At 44.3% G+C, this 19774-nt stretch overlaps 11 protein-coding genes across 11 annotated transcripts; 2 read left to right on the forward strand and 9 right to left on the reverse strand.

Annotated features, from left to right (window-relative positions):
• Nucleotides 1–955: 955 nt before the first annotated feature.
• LOC117585930 (glutathione S-transferase 1-like) lies at nt 956–1685 on the reverse strand. The gene has a single exon (XM_034275699.1). The coding sequence runs from the start codon at nt 1660–1662 to the stop codon at nt 1000–1002; it is 663 nt and encodes a 220-aa protein (XP_034131590.1). The 5' UTR covers nt 1663–1685; the 3' UTR covers nt 956–999.
• Nucleotides 1686–1790: 105 nt separating this feature from the next.
• LOC117585920 (glutathione S-transferase 1) lies at nt 1791–2580 on the reverse strand. The gene has a single exon (XM_034275689.1). It carries the CDS (start codon nt 2543–2545, stop codon nt 1880–1882), a length of 666 nt encoding a protein of 221 aa, XP_034131580.1. The 5' UTR covers nt 2546–2580; the 3' UTR covers nt 1791–1879.
• An 826-nt stretch (nt 2581–3406) lies between these two features.
• On the reverse strand, nt 3407–4153 carry LOC117585938 (glutathione S-transferase 1). Its single transcript, XM_034275711.1, has one exon. The coding sequence runs from the start codon at nt 4105–4107 to the stop codon at nt 3445–3447; it is 663 nt and encodes a 220-aa protein (XP_034131602.1). The 5' UTR covers nt 4108–4153; the 3' UTR covers nt 3407–3444.
• Nucleotides 4154–5158: 1005 nt separating this feature from the next.
• On the reverse strand, nt 5159–6060 carry LOC117579482 (glutathione S-transferase 1). The gene has a single exon (XM_034265382.1). It carries the CDS (start codon nt 5949–5951, stop codon nt 5292–5294), a length of 660 nt encoding a protein of 219 aa, XP_034121273.1. The 5' UTR covers nt 5952–6060; the 3' UTR covers nt 5159–5291.
• A 57-nt stretch (nt 6061–6117) lies between these two features.
• On the reverse strand, nt 6118–6891 carry LOC117579474 (glutathione S-transferase 1). Its single transcript, XM_034265369.1, has one exon. The coding sequence runs from the start codon at nt 6839–6841 to the stop codon at nt 6173–6175; it is 669 nt and encodes a 222-aa protein (XP_034121260.1). The 5' UTR covers nt 6842–6891; the 3' UTR covers nt 6118–6172.
• Nucleotides 6892–7872: 981 nt separating this feature from the next.
• On the forward strand, nt 7873–8880 carry LOC117579465 (glutathione S-transferase 1). The gene has a single exon (XM_034265356.1). It carries the CDS (start codon nt 7963–7965, stop codon nt 8683–8685), a length of 723 nt encoding a protein of 240 aa, XP_034121247.1. The 5' UTR covers nt 7873–7962; the 3' UTR covers nt 8686–8880.
• A 1223-nt stretch (nt 8881–10103) lies between these two features.
• On the reverse strand, nt 10104–11666 carry LOC117579454 (chitinase-like protein Idgf5). The gene is made up of 3 exons (XM_034265345.1): nt 11509–11666; nt 10885–11445; nt 10104–10833 (listed from the first exon to the last, which is right to left on the reverse strand). The coding sequence occupies exons 1-3, from the start codon at nt 11633–11635 to the stop codon at nt 10190–10192; spliced, it is 1332 nt and encodes a 443-aa protein (XP_034121236.1). The 5' UTR covers nt 11636–11666; the 3' UTR covers nt 10104–10189.
• A 3824-nt stretch (nt 11667–15490) lies between these two features.
• LOC117579509 (bomanin-3-like) lies at nt 15491–15817 on the forward strand. The gene is made up of 2 exons (XM_034265416.1): nt 15491–15610; nt 15682–15817. The coding sequence occupies exons 1-2, from the start codon at nt 15559–15561 to the stop codon at nt 15750–15752; spliced, it is 123 nt and encodes a 40-aa protein (XP_034121307.1). The 5' UTR covers nt 15491–15558; the 3' UTR covers nt 15753–15817.
• On the reverse strand, nt 15814–16162 carry LOC117579517 (bomanin-3-like). The gene is made up of 2 exons (XM_034265428.1): nt 16068–16162; nt 15814–15958 (listed from the first exon to the last, which is right to left on the reverse strand). The coding sequence occupies exons 1-2, from the start codon at nt 16117–16119 to the stop codon at nt 15888–15890; spliced, it is 123 nt and encodes a 40-aa protein (XP_034121319.1). The 5' UTR covers nt 16120–16162; the 3' UTR covers nt 15814–15887.
• Nucleotides 16163–17068: 906 nt separating this feature from the next.
• On the reverse strand, nt 17069–17476 carry LOC117579490. The gene is made up of 2 exons (XM_034265394.1): nt 17370–17476; nt 17069–17289 (listed from the first exon to the last, which is right to left on the reverse strand). The coding sequence occupies exons 1-2, from the start codon at nt 17431–17433 to the stop codon at nt 17126–17128; spliced, it is 228 nt and encodes a 75-aa protein (XP_034121285.1). The 5' UTR covers nt 17434–17476; the 3' UTR covers nt 17069–17125.
• A 1374-nt stretch (nt 17477–18850) lies between these two features.
• Nucleotides 18851–19284, reverse strand: LOC117579498 (bomanin-3-like). The gene is made up of 2 exons (XM_034265404.1): nt 19134–19284; nt 18851–19057 (listed from the first exon to the last, which is right to left on the reverse strand). Exons 1-2 carry the CDS (start codon nt 19186–19188, stop codon nt 18990–18992), a joined length of 123 nt encoding a protein of 40 aa, XP_034121295.1. The 5' UTR covers nt 19189–19284; the 3' UTR covers nt 18851–18989.
• Nucleotides 19285–19774: the final 490 nt, after the last annotated feature.

Consider the following 19774-nt stretch of genomic DNA (forward strand, 5'->3'; position numbering starts at 1 on the left):
GTGTGCGGGCGCTGCCTCTGCCACTGCCGCGAGTCTGCAGTGTGTGGGTCTAGGGAAGGGCGGCTAAAGGAAGACCTAAAGGAGCGTGTTGTTGTGAGAAGTGTTGTAGATAGAGATGACAGTTGAACAAAAAATTTAAAATTTGACAAAACACCGCTTAGGTGCAGATGTAGTCCTGAGTGCCGGGTATAAAAGTTGTGACGCGTAAGAAGCGCTCCACACGTCCCTTCTCGTTTTATGTAAATCCAATAGCTGAGGTCAAAGTGCAATTTAATACAAGCAAAGCCACATTGCAGTCACCCCACAACGAGCTGTAATTCTCAAAGAGAACCAGTATCCATGCGGCCAAAGAGAATGCTGCAATGAAGAATAGACAAGAGAGTAAAATATAATATAAAATTCATACATATGTACATATGTATGTTTGCATTGTATTTGTGCATGTACATACATATGTCCGTACATATGTTTATATGAATAAGCAGTAATTGTTGATTTTCGATAACTGACTTGACCGAAGAAGAGCGTCCAGAAGAACGCAGAGAGCGATAAGGAATTACCAGTTGTTTGTGCAGCGATTCTCAATTAAGTCTAAACAATCAATGAACACGAGTGAGACTGCCCTGTCTGGAAACAGGGACAAGTTATGGATTTGCAATTTATTGGACATTTTATGGCGTGTGGAAAATTGCAGTTGTATTGCAAAAATAACCTTCTGTCTAGAAAGCTTTGCATTTGGTTGAGCTCTCTCTCTCTCTCTCTCTCTCTCTCTCTCTCTGAAGTTATCGAATAGTGTTTGTTCTCGAGAACTTTCCCTGCACTATTCATTTACATACATATACATACATACGTACATATGTACGAGTATATAATGTAAATTCGCAATTGTTTAATAGAAACGTATGTATATGTATATGTACAGAGACCCATTAGATTTAAGGTCAGCTATAAAGAGTTTGGGGAATGGGCGAATATATTTATTTATTGAGAAATCTTGGTTTAGACAATTGTAAACTTTTTGCTCGTAAAAAAGGCCACACACTGCTCGAGTCGTTTGCCGTTGCCTTCGGCGTAGTATGGCAGCTGGGCAATGCGCTGCATCCAGGCGGACAGCGTTGGAAACTTGCCGGCAGCAACCGGCAGGAAAATCTCAATGGTGGACAGGATGGCGATGATGTGAAAATCGGCAATAGTCAGCTGCTTCCCAGCGATGTATTCGTTAATGGTCAGGAATGTCTCCAGAGTTGCGTACACGTCCTCAAGGGCGTCGATTCTGGCCCTGGGGATTTCCGTCTCGTTCAGACGAAACAGCGGAAAGGTTATGGCCCGCAGGGTGCTACCCACAACGCTGGAGTCGTAGTGCAAACGCTGATCTACCATCGCCCGCTGTTGCAGGTCCTTGGGGTAGAGAGAGTCGTCCTTGCCGTACTTGGCCACGAGGTAGGCATTAATGGCGTGACTGTCGTACACGTAGAAGCCATCGTCGTCCAGTGTGGGCACGGTGTGCAGGGGGTTCATCGTGAGGAATTCCGGCCTGAGCTGCTCCTTGGCCATCAGATTGACCACCTTGTACTCGAAGGGCAACTCCAGGGCGTTCAGTGTGAGGAGCACCGATCGAACCGGAGGGCTGGCATCGATGCCATAGAGTATCAGCTTTTCCATTCTGGCTCGAAGTGAATAAAGCTAATGGTTGCACTCTCTACTTATTCTCGCTTGTTGAGTCTATTTAGTTTGTTGCGGGGAGAGAGCTTCGATGAGAGCTACTGCAAAGCTCTGTGCACTGAGGAGGTGTTCTCTGGTGCTCGTTGGAGTGCTCGAACTAGGGGTTTAACGCTTGCTGCGTGCTCTCTGTGTGTGTCTGGGTTCGCCGATGTTTGGTCTAGGGCACGACTGTGAAGTTCTTGGACTTCATGAGCTGCATGAACTGTGCGGCTCCACTGCCGTTGGCCTCCTCATAGTAGGGCAGCTCCTTGAGGCGCTCCAGCCAGGCGGCTATCTTGGGATACTTCACCGGGTCAAGCTCTAAGTAGACGCCGAGCGAACTGATGGTCGACACAATGCTGAAGTCGGCAATAGTCAGGTGATCGCCGGCCACAAAGTCGTGCTCCAGAAACGTTTCCAGAAAGTCGTAGACCTCGTTGATGTAGTCTACATTCGCCTGAGGCAAGGTGGTGCCGCCCAAGAAGAGCACCGGCCTTGTGAGGCGACGCAGGGCCGCCTCGAAGATGACCCCCGACTCGAAGTGCATTCGCTGGTCGACCACTGCCCGCTGCAGCAGATCTTTGGGGTAAAGATCGTCGGTCTCCGCGTACTTTCCCACGAGGTAGGCCATGATGGCATGCGAGTCCCATAGGTAGGCATCATCGTCCTGCAGCATTGGCACAGTGTGCTGGGGATTCTTCTTCAGATAGTCCTCGGCGAAGTTCTCTTTCGTAAGGAGATTCACGAAAACATACTCAAAGGGCAGCTCCAACGCCTTCAGTGTGAGCAGGCAAGCCCGGGTTGGGGGACTGGCGTCCAGACCGTACAACGCAAGCTTACCCATGGTCGAACGGCAGATAACTGATTGGCAGGTCCCGTCCAGAACCTCTTTTATACTGCTCCAGAGCATGGGAACTGTCAACCAGCTGATGAATATTTAATATGTCCTACCCAGGGTGCCCCAGCCGTGTCACCCGTTTCACCAACTCCCAAGTCAGTTGGCATGGAAAAGTTATTGTTAACAAATTATATTTCTTCTTTAATTAGATGCGATTAAAAATTCATGAAACACCGAACAACTGGTGTGGCAGTACACTGCAAGACAACCATGTCGTCCTCGGAATGTCCACGGACCACGTACCTTCTAGATTCAATGGCATCATCCTGCCCATAATGGGTGTGTTCTGATAAGCGCCTCTTCCGCCTAACAAATCAAATAAGCTTGAGGCAATAGTCAGATTAAAGCTGGACAGACCTTAAAATGTCTCAAAATTGCTATTAGAGGCCATCATTTTTGTGTCCTCCGGCTTGAGTTGTTTACCAGGTCGAGTATTACTCAGAGAAAACCCCAAATCACATCTTCTCTGTGGCTATTACTCACAGATATAACTGGATTGTTCAAAGTTTAATGGGACATTATAGAGGCTATAAGCTCTCTTCACAGTAAATCGATAGAAATAGAAGCAAAGAGCCTAAATATAAATAAATATATACACGTATTGAATTTAAATATTGACTCACGCTTAATAACTAGGCATCTTTAAAGCGTGTAACAACTTTTTCTCTTTATATTTACTCTCAGACCAATATGCTGGAGGCTCTAGTTATAAGTTATAGCTGGTAAATGGTGATTATAACTGAAGATAAACACATACCACTCTTTATAAATATATTACATTTATTCAATGCGGCTAAATTTATGAAAATATGACTATGTTCTACGTATTATTTTTTAAGTGGATCTCAGACAATTTTGAAGTTCTTGCTCTTGATGAAGTTTGTGAACTGAGACACTTTCGATCCGTTGACCTCCTCGTAGTAGGGTAACTTTTTGATACGCTGAACCCAGCCTGCCAGATTGGGGAATTTTCTGGCATCCACTTCGAGGAAAATCGGAGTACCTGACAGGACAGCGATGACGCTGAAGTCGGCAATAGTCAGGTTATTTCCAGCCAAGTAATCGGTGGTCTTCAGAAACGTGTTCAGAGACTCGTAGACCCCCGAAAGGGCATCAATTTTGGCCTGCGGGATTTCAGTTTGGTTTTCCCTGATCAGGGGATATGTGATTGCCCTGACGGTGCTGCCAATTACACTGGAGTCGTAGTGCAAACGCTGGTCCACGATCGCCCGCTGCTGCAGGTCCTTGGGGTAGAGAGAGTCGTCCTTGCCGTACTTGGCCACGAGGTAGGTATTGATGGCGTGACTGTCGTACAAGTAGAAACCATCGTCGTCCAGTGTGGGCACTGTGTGCAGGGGGTTCATCTTGAGGAATTCCGGCTTAAGATGGTCGCCCCCAAGCAGATTGACCACCTTGTACTCGAACGGCAGCCCCAAGGCTTTCAAGGTGAGCAGCACAGAGCGCACTGGCGGACTAAGATCGATGCCGTAAAGAGTTAGTTTTCCCATATTGTTGCTTGGAGTTGAATAAGAGACTGTTGTTCACTCGTCCAGCACTCTGCCCTTTTATTTAGTCTCAAAAGAGGCGTTCCTTCCATGAAGAGAGCTTTGCAATGCTATGCTGACTCTGCACTTTATATGGCAGTGGAGCGTGCTCTCTCTTTCATGTCGAAATTCCCTCTTTGATGACGACGAGCTAAAGCTTTTTATACCCGGTACTCGAAGAGGAAATAGGGTGTATTTGTGCACAAAGTGAATGTATGTAACGCACAGAAGGAAACGTTTCCGACCCCATAAAGTATATATATTCTTGATCAGCATCAATAGCCGGTCGATTGAGCCATGTCTGTCTGTCCGTCCGTCCGTCTGTCCGTCCGTCCGACCGTCTTGTTGAGCGCCTGGATCACAGAGACCATAAAAGCTAGAGCCACCAAATTTTGCATCCAGACTTCTGTATGCTCACACTGTTACAAGTGTATTTCAAAAGTGAGCCCCGCCCCCGCAAAAGGGCGAAAACCACCCAAACCTACAATTTTGAAGATAAAAGAATATCTATCAGATTGGGACCAGACCAAATTGGGATCCGATTGGATCATTATTATGTCCACAATGAAGAAAATAATTTGCAGTGGCTAAACCCACCCTGTCCCGCAGCTTTTGTTGTTCTTTTCACACTCTGCTTCGCGCAGACACTGCCCTGACTCTGCCGTGTGTGGCTCTAGGGGAGGGTGGCGAGCTAAAGGAGCGTGTTGGCGTGTTGTTGATGTTGTTGATGTAGATGGCAGATGAAGAAAAATGTAGTACTGAGTGCCGGGTATAAAAGTTGTGACTCGTAAGAAGCGTCTCACACGTCCCTTCTCGTTCTACATTTTGTTTGTGTTTAATCTGTGATTTCGATTTCGACGACGCTCAAACTCAAGAAATGGAAGGCACTAGAACATCAACACACCATCCGGTTTCTTGGTTCATATTTCATGTTTACTTGATAGGTTTGATGTATTCCCCAACTATAGAAAATTGTTTAATATTGTTATCAATATTTTAAAAGAAAACGAGTGTGTAGCTTTTGTAACCGGTTTATTTGAAACAAACTTACTTCAGTGTGATGTCACATGAGTGACACACACACATCATTCGGTGACTCTAGCTCTCATAGTCTCTGATAAGTATTTAATTTGTTAAACGGCTATGTGTTACAGGATGGTCAAAGACCCCTTTAGCAGGCCAATGTACTTGTTTAAGCCTCGTAAGCTATCTTCCATATAGCTGGGCAGCTTTGAGATGCGTTCCAGCCATGCTGTGATCTTGGGATAATTTATGGGGTCGTGGTCAAGAACTGCGGCCAGCGAGGTGGCCGTTGCCGCACAGCAGAGGTCCGCCACGGTTAGCGCATCCCCAGTGACGTATGGACTGTCGCTCAGGAACTTCTCCAGGTGCCCATAGGCTTCGCGGACGTTGTCTACCTTCTCTTTCGGCACCAAACTCACACCGTGGATGAAGTAGGGAACACTAATGCTGCGCAGGGCCATGTACAAGATGCTTGCATCGAAGTACAAACGCTGATTGACATGGGCACGCTTCAGGAGGTCCTTGGGATAGAGCTCGTCCGACTTTCCGTACTTGTCGACCAAGTAGCAAACGATAGCGTGCGAGTCCCAAATAAGTGCACCGCCGTCATCGAGCAGCGGAACTGTGTGCTGGGGGTTCCTTTGCTGAAAATCTATGATCATATGCTCCCCTGCGAGGAGATTCACTTCCCTATACTCAAAGGCCAAGCCCAAGGCTCGCAGGGTCAGCAGACAGGCCCGCACCGGCGGACTTATATCCATTCCATACAGCACAATATTCGACATCACACGATCCAGGCAGACGAGAGGCCAAAAACCAAATGCCAACGTAACTAGGGAATAGTCGCGACTAAAAATTTGTGGGCCGTTGGCGAAGCTTCGCAAACGCTATGAAAGCGTCCCCAACTTGATTGAAATAAACAAACAATTGAATATGATTGACTTCATGCGCTTATTAAATAAACAAATAGATTCGGGTGGATTTTATTTATGCTTGCTCATCATATTTAGGCCCCCAGCTTTGTCCACTGGCTGCGGAGGAAGTCGCAGTAGCTCTTTGCTGGCGACTTGTTGATCTGCTCAAAGTAGGCAACTTTGTTGAGGCGTTCCAGCCAGGCAGTCACCTTGGGATACTCTGCGCTATCGATGTCGACGGCAGCGGGCAGAGAGGTCACTGTGGGTCCACAACAAAGATCGGCGAGTGTCAGCGTGTCGCCCACGAGGTAATTGCTGCTGCCCAGGAAGGCTTCCAGCAGCTTTAGGCCCGTGTGGATAGTGTCGAGCTTCTCTTGTGGCACCTCCTTCACTCCGTTCACCCAGAACGGTCGGCTCACATTGGCCAGCGATGGAAACAGGACACTGGCATCGAAGAACAGACGTTGGTTGATGGCGGCCCGCTTCGCCAGGTCCTTTGGATAGAGCTCATCAGACTTTCCATACTTGTCTACCAGGTAGCCGACTATGGCATGCGAGTCCCAGAGAATGGTTCCGTCGTCATCCAGCACTGGCACCGTGTGCTGGGGGTTCTTCTTCAGGAACTCCTCGCTTAGATGTTCTCCCTTCTGCAGGTTCACCTCCTTATACTCGTACGGCAGCTCCAGCGCCTTCAGCGTCAGCTGGACAGTCCGCACACATGGGCTCATGTCTATTCCATAGAGAACTATTTTACTCGACATTGTGCAGTGACTACCGAATTAAACGTTTGAATTGCGAATGATCTTACGTTCGCTGTCTGTTTTATATTACAGTTCTTATGTACATACACACAGAAAAACATATATCTGCGGAAAGCTCTGAAGCTCAAAGCGAAGGAGAGAGAATAGAGATAATGAAGATATCTCACTCTCTCTCTCTCTCTCTCTCTCTATGAAATCACATATATCTACATACATATGTACATATTTAAGTATGTTTGCATGCGTCTTGCGATTGTCCAGGTTAAGTTTCAATTTGCAAATCGATATATCCATTTATTTGAGTTTATTTATACTAGTACGATTTATCGCATCTCAGCTCCAATTCTCCATGCATTTCGCTAAGAAAATCCCTTGTTTTGTATACATATGTAAATGCACATATGTTCATATATTTAAGGTAGAGCTTCAAAGTTCCAAAAAGCCTAAAACATGCTTTTGAAACGTTTGAAACTTTGAAAGCTCTTTAAGCTTTACGTCCAAGCTACTTTCTTACACTGTCTATCGCCATTAATTTTCTTGTAGACTCTCAATTACTCTTTCGATGACTAAATTATTATTTTCAACACTATTTAGAGCGGACTTCTATCTAAAGAATCTATACTATTTATACAAGATACAATTTTAGTTTAAGGTTTCGGTTTGAACTTTATGAAAAGTGTTCAAGGCATGATTTCCATTAATTTTTATTTGAATCTGTGTTCCACTGTACATCATGCCGAGCACCACGGAGTGTGGTGGTACAACTGTAGTGGTAGACTGTACCCATTATGCTCACCTAAATCTTGTGGAAAGGTGAGCAAATATTGTGCTAGCCGTGGAGTAGGCCCGGGGGAAAGGGCCCATAGGCAGTAGTCGTGGTGCAACTTATCTGTGGCATTAATAAACAATCAGGCAAAACTTAAACTTGCAGCATTATGACGTCTTTGCGATGGATATCAAATTCTTTTCGGTATCTAATCTTATCTAGCCTAAAGTTTAAAATCAGTTTAATCACTGGCTGTGGCTGTGGCCGTGGCTGCCCTGATTCCGTGCGCTGCTGGTTGCTCAGTGTCTGTTCAGAATCTCAATCTACCAAGCCAGCGGCCCTTAACTTCTCCCAAATGGCTAACCTGGTTCTCTATGGCACGGAGACGAGTCCTCCGGTGCGGGCTGTCCTTCTAACACTGCGCGAGCTGCAGTTGGAGCACGAGTTCCGGCGTCTGGACATGCAGGCGGGGGAGCACTTGGAGCCGGAATTGCTGCGCAAGAACCCGCAGCACACGGTGCCCATGCTGGAGGATGGTGAGGCCTGCATCTGGGACTCCCACGCCATCATCGGCTATCTGGTGAACAAGTATGCCCAGGACGATGCCCTCTACCCCAAGGAACCATTGCAGCGGGCGGTGGTGGATCAGCGTCTGCACTTCGAGTCCGGTGTGCTCTTCCACGGCTGCTTCAAGCCTCTGCAGCGGGCCCTCTTCAAGGAGAATGCCACAGAAGTGCCCAAGGACAGGATAGCAGATCTCCATGCAGCGTACGATCTTCTGGAGCTGTTTCTGGGCGAGAATCCCTATCTGGCCGGCGGCCAACTGACAATCGCCGACTTTAGTGTGGTGGCCACCCTGAGCACGCTGCACCTGAGCTACTGTCCCGTGGAAGGCGCCAAGAACCCCAAGCTGTCCGCCTGGCTGGCCCGCCTCTCAGCCCTGCCCCACTACGAAGAGGACAACCTGCGTGGCGCCCGCCTGCTCGCGGACCGGGTGCGCGCCAAACTGCCCAAGCAGTTCGACAAGCTCTGGCAGAAGGCTTTCGAGGACATCAAGAGCGGAGCCGGCAAGCAGTAGCGCAGCAGTGGGCTCTCGTTGTGGTTCTCCGAACTGGCTGTTCCCTGCTCGCCTTTGTTGTTATACCTAAAACCTGTACATGAGTCCGAATAAAGTTCGCCTGTCCACTTTACTGCCCTCTGCTCTGCTCGGCTCCCTTATCAGTGCTCCTTGTCAAATGCACCTCCAGTGGCAACACAGTCCAAAACTTTCCAACTTTTTTGCGCTCATTAAAATTATAAAATTTCCCCCCACAAAGCGATACAAAATGTGTACATAGAAACCGGTCGGGAGAGGGCCGGGCCGGGAGTTGGGCTGGGGCTAGGCACGGTACGGATGAAAAGCGCAAAAGTTTTCCCTGCCGTGTCGTGCATGCTAAAGTTGTTAAATCATAATTAATTTATGACGGCGCCATCCGCCGAGTCCGCCTCACCTCCGCACCCCCTCCCTTAGTTACGGCTCTTATCTTCCCTCCCCTCCCCTTCCCTCCCCTACAGCCGCTCCACAGACTGTGCCGTCGTTTAAAATACTCTCAAAAAGCAACCCAGCGCCGTCTACCTGCCTGGTGGTGTAAGTAGTCCGATTTCCAAGCAAGTCTCCAGGAACCTGAACTAGTGATGCCATCGTCCTGTCATCGTTTGTCATCGCACACTTACGCAACTCACGGACCTCTGGCTGAGTTCTTCTCCGGATGAGTAAAATACTATTTTATAGATGTTTCCGAATTCTATTTCCTGTCCGTAAATTTGAATACGGAATACGGAATTACCGACAAAAGCGAACTATTTCCATTCCAAGGTATCTATTGTACTTATAATTTGTCTCGCATTACGATAAGTACCACCACTATGGTTCGTGACATCCATCCGGCACATATCTAGCACTTGGGAGTTACTACTGTGTTGGTCCTTATACCGCCTGGCTTTATGCGCTTCATTGCAGCTACGACATCCTCGAGGATGGTGGCGGGAAACTAATTGGTTTAATTTCAACTTTTACTTAAGACCTCCCTGTGCCTACCCGGCCAGTGCCCGTCCTCCTCTTTTCAAGGAATTTGCGAATTTGCTTTGCTTTACGCTTCGCCCGCCACTTCAATGTCGGGACGGGAATCTTTTTGGTTATACTTCCTACGTTTTTACTGCCTTCTTTTCGTTGGTTCGGTTTGTATCCTTGCCTCTCCATTCCGCTCCGAATGTGGCCAGAAGAGTACAGGCATGTCAACGTTGCAATTTGCTCTTGTGGCGGAGTACGTGGCTTAACAACTGAAGAAAACTCAACAAAAAACACTTAAAATTCCACAAATCGACCTTTTACCAAGTCGAATTCTACCAACAACATTCGTAAGTATTGAGTAAATAGCGCTTGGGAATGGAGTCTTGGGAAAGTCTAAGGGACTAAAATGTTTCCACCGAAATTAAAATGACAAGAAACAATACATATTTACATATGTATGTACATACGTACAAATCTTAAAATTTCTCGCAAAGTACTGAAAATATTCAATCGAAAATAAATGATAAAGATTCTACAAACGATACTTTATGCTCCTGAGTATCGGGTACTTTTCGCCAGCACACTGACCACGAAAATCGTCCAGGGACACGTCGTGGAAAGCCACTCCGCCAAGACCTTGAGCCTGAGAAAAGCCTGCCTTGATGGCCGCCGTTGTGGGATCTTCGTAGCCCACCCACAATCCATTTTGCCCGTTCTCATCTGCCGAGCGGTAGGCATAGATGCCGAACCGCTTCGTTGGATCGCCGACCTTTCGCAGGTGTGGAGCCTCCTTGTCCAGGGGCTGCTGCTGGAGCAGCTCACAAATCTCTGGCCAGCTGAGTAGTCCGGGAATTCCGGTTTGCTTGCCAGCTGGAGCAGCTCCGTCCGCTGCTGGTATGGGAGGATAACCAGTGATGCCAGAGTTCCTTGTCATATTCCAGGAGCGCCCGTAGCTGGCGATGCTGATGTGTAGTTGGCCCGCATTCGACCCGGATGTCTGGTTTAGCCAGTACTGGACCTGGTGCTGCACGCTGTGGGTGGGATCGCGGTCGTACATGGCATACAGTGGCGCGGGCAGATCGCCGACCTTGGGATCTCGTTCCGGTGTGTGGAAGTCATAGGTTCCCAGGTTCACAAAGTCCACATGCTCGAGCACCGAGGGAACGTCAATGAAAACTGTGAATGGAGGTAAGTTCAACGGAAGTGGATTCTGCTCTCAGTACTCACGCTCTGCATCGACGTGGGGCAGCATGCTGAGGGATAAGAGCTTGCCACTACGTTGCAAGTCCATTCGCAGCTCCCTGACAAGAGTGGCGAACTGCTCCCTGTGCTCTGGCGCTTTGCTGTCCACCGAAGCCACACTGAACCAGCCCCGGACTGCACTCCACGCCCTCTTCAGCACCCCCTGCTGCAGCTTGGGCCGATTCATGGGAAACTGCCATGCCAAGTCCAGGCCATCGAAGCCATAATTGCTGAGCTCGGCCACCACGCTCGCCCTGAAGCTGCTCCGATGTTCCGGCTGCTCCAGCACGTTCAAGTACTTTACGTTGTCTACCAAGCCCTCGGCGCTAAGATCCCGATTTCCGCCCACTGAGAGGAGGAATCGAACGTGGGGAAACTTTTGACGCAGGGCAGTTATTTTGCGGTAATGCTGGCGGTTGTAGCTCAGCTCCGGATCGAGACTCTTGATCTTGTGACTCTCTGCATCGATGCCTGCATAGCCGTAGACCAGAAAGTTGCAGAAACTGAGTGCAGGCTCCAGTTCAACGAGCGACAATTGTGCTGGACCTGACAGAGAGACAGATAACCTCTGATCGGTTTGGCACGCAAAGATTAGAAGTCCCAACTCACCTTCCCGCACAAAGCTTGCCGCTTCGTAGAAGCAAACCAGCTTTCCCACCTCAGCCATGCTGTCTTGCAGCAGGCACAGAAAGGAGCCGAGAATCAGAGCTCCGTAGAAGGAACGATGGGACAACATGATGACGTTTCGAACCACTATCCAGCGTGAAGATCTATTGCAAACTGATCAGGGACCTATGTAGGTTTGTTTTGATGAACCCCACTCTGAGCTGGAAAGCTTTGGCAAAACAGACAGACCTGATAAGGGGGTGTACGGGTACTCTGGGTGGTGTTCTAGATTTGAGCTAAGAAGCTCTAATTGTTTTTATTATTTCCGTTCGCATTCATCCAGTTTAGCTACTCTTATACAAATAATATATTTATACCCGGTACTCGATGAGTAAATAGGGCATATTGTATTCGTGCGAATAACGGTGGTATGTAACGCACAGAAGGAAGCGTTTCCGAACCCCAGAAAGTATATATATTTTGTTCAGCATCAAAAGCCGAGTCGATTGAGCCATGTCTGTCTGTCCGTCTGTCCGTCCGTCCGTCCGTCTGTCCGTCCGTCCGTCCGTCTTGTTGATCGCCTGGATCTCAGAAACCAGAAAAGCTAGAGCCACCAAGTTTTGCATCCAGACTTCTGTATTCTCACACTGTTACAAGTGTTTTTAAACAAAAGCTGCGACAAATCAGTTTCAACATATCTATCTATCTATACTACCGAAACATTATGTTACCTGTACCTGAAAGACGTAGTGTGTACATTAAATTTCAATACATTCTTGCACACTGAAATATTTTCAACTTTATGAGCTCAAGCCCAATGCAACTTTTCTTGAACGAGTATTGTTATTAGCATATCTTATAAAATTTTACTTAAACCATGTATCTCTTGGACGTTTTTCATACTCTGTAAAAACATTGGTTCACCCAAAGATTTTCAACTTATTTAGTTTAGTGGAGTAACGCAGCCATGCACTTGATCTTTGCTATAGCTCAAGCTTTACGCCAAGAAATCAAAAAATGTGCTTTTATTATTTTTAACTCCAAATCTGGATTTTAAATTAATATGCCGAATTTTACATTATATGTACATGTTGCGCATACAGAAGTTGCTCCGACAAGCGACACATTACATTCTGTGCAATTTTTCGATCGTAATTTTCAATGACTTTTTAGTGCAGCAATGAATTATTATAATTTGAACAATTGAAACTAAAGTTTATTTTCTGTTTGTTTCCCCGCGAACGGTTATGTGACGGTTATCACTTGCCCTTTTTCTTATTATACCCGGTACCAAAAGAATAAATAGGTTATGTTTTCTTGATCAGCATCAATAGACGAGCCATAATAACTATGTCTGTCTGTGCGTCCGTTCGTCCTGATGAGCGCCTAGTACTCAGAGACCAGAGTACTCCGACTCGCACTCAGTCACGCATTAGAATAGAATACCTTATTGTAACAAATGTAAACTTGGAGCTACTTTAATGAATATAAGTTCAGCATTGCTTAATAAATGTTCACATTGCCATCAAGCAATTATAAAACAACTACATACATGCATGCATATGTATCACACTAAGGTTACATATGTACATACATACATGCATATGAATACTGAGTACCGGGTAACAAAGTTATGACGAGTACGAAGTGTCTCACAAACGTTCCTACTGGTTTTAAAGTGCATACATAAACAAACATAAAGAACCTCTGCTAGCTTAAACATGAATTGGAGTTTATATTAATATTGTTCAATCCATCACTGAGCACTGATGAAGTGCTCTTGGTGAACGAACACAAAGCTACATAATTTAAAACCGGATACTAATGGAGTATAAACTTCAAACGCGACATTTATCTTCTTTAAGGAATAGGGAATAGCTGATAAAATGAATGCGCCGTGTTTTGGCACAACTGCATTCAATTGTAGGATTTATACCTCCCGTACAGACATTACATCAGTGAAATATACTTGCGGGCATTATTTGCCGCATGTGACATGTGCCGAAACTATTTCATTTACAAGCGTTCTACTCTTTGCGTGATTTAAAGCTTCCTGGAACAGTATTAAGCAATCCAACTTATAGTTTGGTGTGTCTAGTAAGTATGTTGCAACGCAATTAAATGACAAAACAAATGCAATAATCCATTTTTGCCAAGTTGAAATAACAAAACATTACGCTCGTGCTAGTACTGAGTACTAACTCTTAGAGAGACCTCTAAATTCTCTAACCAATGCACCATGCATTGCGAAGAAAAGTATTTTCGCGGTTATATTTTATAGTGTTTTTTTATAAAAAACCTTCAGACTGACGGACAGACAGACATGGCTCTATCGACTCGTCTATTGATGCTTATTTATAATATATATACTTTATGAGGTCGGAAACGTTGCCTTCTGCCCGTTATTCCTCACAAATACAATATACCCTATTTACTCTTCGGGTACCGGGTATAAAAAGAGAGACGAACAGAGTAAAAGGGGGCGCTTAATAAAACCACCAACATTCAAATTTAATGCAAGCTGCGAAACTTATTCGAATTGAAACACTCGTTATAGTTATACCAAGGAAGCTTTTATTGCATAACTAACACAAAGTAAAGGCATTTACATATGTGCATCTGTATGTAAATGTGTATGCATGCTGCTAATGGCTATGGCTTTAAGTGTAAGACAGCGGATGCCACAGAAAGTCTTTAATACCTGAATGCCCTCTTGACGGGGTGATTAACTTTGCCGAGTGACATGTGGCAGCTGTCCCAAACCTGTGGCACCCCACCACACTGCCACACCACAACGTAATTAAATTGTTAACGCACACGTGCCAGCCATGCGTACGGCCATACAAAGACACAAATAATACTCTCGTGCACGTGGATAGTCACATGCGTCTGTGTGGGGTTCATTTAACCGTAATGCTTTTTACGCTCACGAATGTTCCCAAAGAAACAACACGCTTGTGCAGCATAAGCCGCTCTCCCTCGCACACAAATGCACAGTTCGGTAATCCAGCTGGAGCTGGTGCTGGAGCTGGTGCTGGAGCTGGTGCTGGAGCTGGTACTGGAGCTTCGAGCTGGATGAGAGAGTTAAACCCTTTCGGTGTCCCAATCTGACTCTGTAGCAATCTCCCCAAAACCCACCCACACCACTCAAAATGCTTTTTACATGGTGCCCTTGGTTCGTTGTTTTATGCTATTGAATTGGGTAAACATATTTTTTGCAAACTAACATCGCAAAGGATAAGGATAAGAATATTTCGGATAGATATAGACCTGCTAGAGTATCAGAAGCCTCGGCCTCGGTGCTGCCCTTTTTGTGAATCATTCGCTTAATTGCCAACAATGTGCGCCAACCCACTCGTACAGACAGGAACTTTTGGGGGAAAAGTTAATTCAACCGCAGACACGTTCATTTACGAGTGTGTGCCTTCTGCGGAGTCGAACGCACATACCATTGAACCAGTTCAGTTTGAGCTCTCAGAGAGAGTCCTTCCAGGAGTTTCGAAACTTAAACAAACTCAACTTTCGTAAATAGTCAATGTTTATTTGGAAAGGGGCAAAGCCATTTTAAGCTTTACTTTATGCAGTTGCAGGAGCTTAGGGATTTGGTTTCCCTGTCTCTGATGAGTACTCAAATATAAGTATACACATTATATGTATGTACGTACACATGTGTGAATGTATATATTTATATATTTAAAGTAGCGTGGGCAGGCGGCTCTAGCTTTTTAATTACCTCTTAGACAGTTCCATGTATCAGGTATCAGCTGCATGTTCTGTTCAAATTCTAATAAATACTTGCAGCACAGTGTAGCAAATGCATATGAACAGTTTCAATATGTTCAACAGATCGTTTCGGGTTCTCCGGCAGCGAATAATCAAATATAATCAGAATCAAATCAAGACGCAATGGCCTCAGCTACAGCTTAGATTGCACTAACTAAATACATGAATCGAAAATGCGCAATTGCTGTAGCACCAGATGAGGTTAGAAAAGAGACCTGCTCGAGCCGGTCGACAGATTAGCTGCTGCCAAGTACCCAAATCATTTAAATCATGAAGTGGCTGTCGATTGCTTTCGTTCTGGGCCTTTGTGCCCTGGCTAGTGGTGAGTTGGAGACTCTGCTCTAAAGTCAAGAGGCAAGTCTCCACTAACATAGGTTATTTTTTTGTTTCTAGCCAACCCCCTGAGTCCTGGCAACGTGATCATCAACGGGGACTGCAAAGTTTGCAACATACGAGGCGACTAGGTCCTAGGTAAATGGCAATAACATTCAATAAACATTCAAAAATAAAATAAAATGAACGAAATACATTTCTGGTGCAGTTTATTTATCTATTCTCTTGGCCAGTATAGCCACTGCATCACCACGATCTTCTCTACGTTAGCCCCCGTGCACATTGCAACTACGGCAATCTCCGTTTATTATTACGTTTCCGGGCGTCAGCGGGGATGCTGTGGAAATAGAAAACAAGTTCACGTTAAGGATTTCACAGACCAAAACATAGTAATTCAAATTGTCGAACTGCTGACACAATAATGTGCAAAGGCTTTGTCAACTCACCACTGGCCAAAGCCAATAGACCCAAAACGAAGACCATAGAAATCCACTTCATATTTATTGCAATAGTCCAATCTCAACTGTGAGAGCTGCGGCTGATTTGGTTGTTTTTATAGGCAACGCCAACGAAATCGCAGTAATTGTCTGTAAAATAAATTTAAATCGGATTCATACGTATTCATATGTATGTACATATGTATGCATGTACGTGTGTATTTCTATGACGGTCAAAAGTCAAATCGGAATGGGAAATACCCCATAAACTGAATTTTCCCAATAGATAAGCCGCTGCACGTGCTTAAGCTCGGCAGAAAAGCTGCAGCTGCGACTGATCGAGTGATACAAAATAAAGCAAACGAGAAGGGACGTGTGAGACGCTTCTTACGCGTCACAGCTTTTATACCCGGTACTCAGTATAACATCTGTACCTTAACGCTTATTTTCATATTTTACATTTTTTTGTACATCTGTCATCAACATCTACATAACTTCTAACGCCAACGCGCTCCTTTGGCTCGCCCCCCTCCCCTAGAGCCACACACTACACGAAGCAGAGTGTGGATGAGAGAATGTGCAAAAAACAAATATAAATAAAACAAATCGCAGCCACTTCGAATTAATTTCTATAATAATGCTATAATAATGATCTAATCTGATCCCAATTCGGCGATATGATAGATAAAGTTCTTCCCTACAGAATGACGAAATTGTGGCTGTGAGAGTAATAAAATAGAGTATTCTTCTCTATTGAAATTGTCTGGCTCCGTTCGCTTATCTAGAATAACGTTTACATGGAACTTGCCAAGGCGAGAATAAATGTTTATTTATTATTTATTAAAGAATAATCAATTTTTATACATTCGAATCCATTATAATTACAATGGTATAAGTTTGGATCTATACGTATTTTCTCGTTTATCAGTGAACGATTGTTCTTGATTGATTCCTTGCGTAGCTGGTGTGAGGAGTATTCCTCTGACGCAACTAACTTTACATACAATGTATAGGATAATAGCTTTGATATTTGATGTTTTTTATTCATATTCATACTACACGTAGAACTAACTTAAAAGATGATATAGTGCTCCAAATAGTATGGCTCCAGATGTGAGAGCGTAGGACATTGCTCCCGACCTGGGTTCCTCGGGAATAACTATAGAATCGTCGCCATCTGGTCGATTGCAATCAATGCATTTTCCGTTAATGTACACCTTACCAGGCGTGGCTGCAAGTTAAACAAAGAAAGTTGTTTCCTCTGTCAATAGAGATGTCACCCACTAGAAATCACGATTTAATATCAATTACCGTTGACCACAGCCAGAAGGCAGCAAAGAAGCAGCACAGATAAGGCAAGTCCGATCGATTTCATACTCGGTTCGGGGATTGAACGGGATCTGTCTCCGAACGGGCGAGTGCGTTCTTCTTTTATATTGAAGCGGACTATAGTATCGATCTATATTTAAGCGAATACCCACAGAAATATATGTACATATGTACAATTGTGTTCAACAAACTAGTACCAACGCGCCTCATCACTTTTTTTCTTTTTTTTTTTTTGAGCCGTGTTATATTTCTATTTAAGATCTGTCAGACAAATATTAAAAATGTCCGCATTTGAACCACTGACGTTTGTTCTGTTCGGTTGTGGCAGCCAGATGAGAATTTAACGCTCAGCACCATGGCTTGTGCCATCACATTTAAAACTATTTTTAAGGCACTTTCAATACACAGGAAATCAGTTGTTCATTTACATAGTGGGGGTAAATGTTTAATTCACGAAATCCCCATCTGTAAACTTAATTTGGTTAGATATTTGAATAAGAGAGAATAAAGAATTTGTTGGACAGTAGAGAACCTCTAAGACTAGGACCTTAGACTAACAACTAAAAAAAAAAAATATGTATGCACTCACACTATTCAATTTCACCTAATTAACCATTCGAAGTAGACTAAGAGTCTTACTTGTACGTGAAGAGCTATTATTTTATTTGACTATCGAATAAGGTTAGAATCAAATATTATAAAATTCGTTAAATTAGTTAAAAACTAAATAATAAAGCTCAATAACATGTAGAACATGAATGGTTTTCCTTTTCGTTTCGGTATTTTCCTTTTCCTTAAATTCTCTCAAAAAACTAAACACTTTCATGTAAAATAAGAAGATGGAATTCAAATGTAACATTTTTTCGAGTTTTTCATGCGTTCATTTCAGGCTTTCTAAAAGAACTCCATTTGGGTCTCTGGAAATATCTCAAAAAAATGCGAAATGTGTGAGGTGCCGCACTACTATTTTATTGAACACAGTTGTGCAAACATACAAATGTGTGTATGTTTACTTATGTTTATACGAGTATATATGCACATAAAAAGTAAAATTGCTGGTTGATCAAATAGGGCCCCAGCCAAAGACTCTACATTTAATCAATTAAAAGGCTTAAGCCAAGTTTCCGATTAAAAGGTACCCTCAACTAGCACCACCATATATTGTATTAAAATATTAATAAATTTGACATCAAACGAAAAATAAACAAAATTCTACATATGTAAAAACCTTTTAGTAGGAAATCGCAAATAAATACAATAATTAAATTTTTAATTATTCAGTCGGTAGTACATTTTCAATGGCCGGAGAAGCAGATAACTGACTATGTAATGTAGGTACATACAGAGTCGGTCACAAGTATAGGTGTAGAAAATATATTTCAGTTGCAAAGATTTCAGAATTGTATACCTTCGAACATCTTTCAATATTTCCCTCAAACAAAAAAAACAGAAAAGTGGGATTAAAATTAAAATTTATTTTATATTCGATTAGAATTCAGTTTAAGGCTTAAGAATATTTTGTTATGTTATTTAATTTCTGGCGGTGTGCTCATTGTAGCCGATTGCAGTGGTCCATCTTCCTTTCCTCCGGCTGCGACCTTCTCAAGCCCTCACATTGCACACGCGGCAGTCGCCATTGATGATGACATTTCCAGGGTTCAGTGGCGTGGCTGTAGCGAAGCACATAGAAATATTAACAATTAATTTAATCGAAATACACTTTAGATGATTTTTGTTTCTACTCACCGTTAGCCAAAGCCGCCATCAGACCCAGGACAAAAGCAAGCGAAAGGAATTTCATTGTGGATTTGATTTGAAGTGCTCGGCGTGTTGACTCTAGAGAATTTGATGCAGGCAGGCAACTGATGCCAAATGCCAGATAGAGCAAAGCTTTTATACCCCCAGTTATGGAACTGGTACATACATATGCCGATTGCTCTTATCAGAAACAGCCGCAGCAGCGGGAAAAGGTTCCAGCGAAAGCATCGGTTCCAAGTGGGAATTTCCCAGAGCAGTGCCCAAGTGCAGTGCGACGTTCTCAATGAAATTGAGCGTAAACAACAACGGGACAGAGGCAATAGGCCGGGGCTATATTCGATTCACGTGCTAAGCTGAGATTTCAAACCTGATTCTGATTCTGTTCCACTTGGCGCCCCACTGGGATACTTCCCAGTAATAAGTCCACTTAAATTCCGATGAATAAAAAGCCGTGGAAATTGATAGTCAATCAATGGCCACACATTTTCTCAGTTAGCAAGCAAAACAGCTTTCAAAACAGAATAGTCAAATTTCAGAGTGTGTGTTTAAGAAGTTCCCGATATTACGAGGAGAAAAGACAAGCACAAAGAGAACGCGATGTCAGTCTGTTAGCTCAATGTCTAGTGCAA

Source organism: Drosophila guanche, unplaced genomic scaffold (genome assembly GCF_900245975.1).
Source record: "Drosophila guanche unplaced genomic scaffold, DGUA_6, whole genome shotgun sequence".
In the NCBI taxonomy this organism is placed as follows: Eukaryota; Metazoa; Arthropoda; class Insecta; order Diptera; family Drosophilidae; genus Drosophila; species Drosophila guanche.

What these genes read in the sequence shown, in the direction of transcription:
- LOC117585930 (XM_034275699.1), bottom strand. Translation starts at nt 1,662, where the DNA reads ATGGAAAAGCTGATACTCTATGGCATCGATGCCAGCCCTCCGGTTCGA.
- LOC117585920 (XM_034275689.1), bottom strand. Translation starts at nt 2,545, where the DNA reads ATGGGTAAGCTTGCGTTGTACGGTCTGGACGCCAGTCCCCCAACCCGG.
- LOC117585938 (XM_034275711.1), bottom strand. Translation starts at nt 4,107, where the DNA reads ATGGGAAAACTAACTCTTTACGGCATCGATCTTAGTCCGCCAGTGCGC.
- LOC117579482 (XM_034265382.1), bottom strand. Translation starts at nt 5,951, where the DNA reads ATGTCGAATATTGTGCTGTATGGAATGGATATAAGTCCGCCGGTGCGG.
- LOC117579474 (XM_034265369.1), bottom strand. Translation starts at nt 6,841, where the DNA reads ATGTCGAGTAAAATAGTTCTCTATGGAATAGACATGAGCCCATGTGTG.
- LOC117579465 (XM_034265356.1), top strand. Translation starts at nt 7,963, where the DNA reads ATGGCTAACCTGGTTCTCTATGGCACGGAGACGAGTCCTCCGGTGCGG.
- LOC117579454 (XM_034265345.1), bottom strand. Translation starts at nt 11,635, where the DNA reads ATGTTGTCCCATCGTTCCTTCTACGGAGCTCTGATTCTCGGCTCCTTT. An exon ending in GGCAAGCTTTGTGCGGGAAG is followed by an intron (nt 11,446 to 11,508) that starts GTGAGTTGGGAC and finishes TCTCTCTGTCAG; the next exon opens with GTCCAGCACAATTGTCGCTC. An exon ending in GCCCCACGTCGATGCAGAGC is followed by an intron (nt 10,834 to 10,884) that starts GTGAGTACTGAG and finishes CTCCATTCACAG; the next exon opens with TTTTCATTGACGTTCCCTCG.
- LOC117579509 (XM_034265416.1), top strand. Translation starts at nt 15,559, where the DNA reads ATGAAGTGGCTGTCGATTGCTTTCGTTCTGGGCCTTTGTGCCCTGGCT. An exon ending in CCTTTGTGCCCTGGCTAGTG is followed by an intron (nt 15,611 to 15,681) that starts GTGAGTTGGAGA and finishes TTTTGTTTCTAG; the next exon opens with CCAACCCCCTGAGTCCTGGC.
- LOC117579517 (XM_034265428.1), bottom strand. Translation starts at nt 16,119, where the DNA reads ATGAAGTGGATTTCTATGGTCTTCGTTTTGGGTCTATTGGCTTTGGCC. An exon ending in TCTATTGGCTTTGGCCAGTG is followed by an intron (nt 15,959 to 16,067) that starts GTGAGTTGACAA and finishes CTATTTCCACAG; the next exon opens with CATCCCCGCTGACGCCCGGA.
- LOC117579490 (XM_034265394.1), bottom strand. Translation starts at nt 17,433, where the DNA reads ATGAAATCGATCGGACTTGCCTTATCTGTGCTGCTTCTTTGCTGCCTT. An exon ending in CCTTCTGGCTGTGGTCAACG is followed by an intron (nt 17,290 to 17,369) that starts GTAATTGATATT and finishes TTTAACTTGCAG; the next exon opens with CCACGCCTGGTAAGGTGTAC.
- LOC117579498 (XM_034265404.1), bottom strand. Translation starts at nt 19,188, where the DNA reads ATGAAATTCCTTTCGCTTGCTTTTGTCCTGGGTCTGATGGCGGCTTTG. An exon ending in GATGGCGGCTTTGGCTAACG is followed by an intron (nt 19,058 to 19,133) that starts GTGAGTAGAAAC and finishes GCTTCGCTACAG; the next exon opens with CCACGCCACTGAACCCTGGA.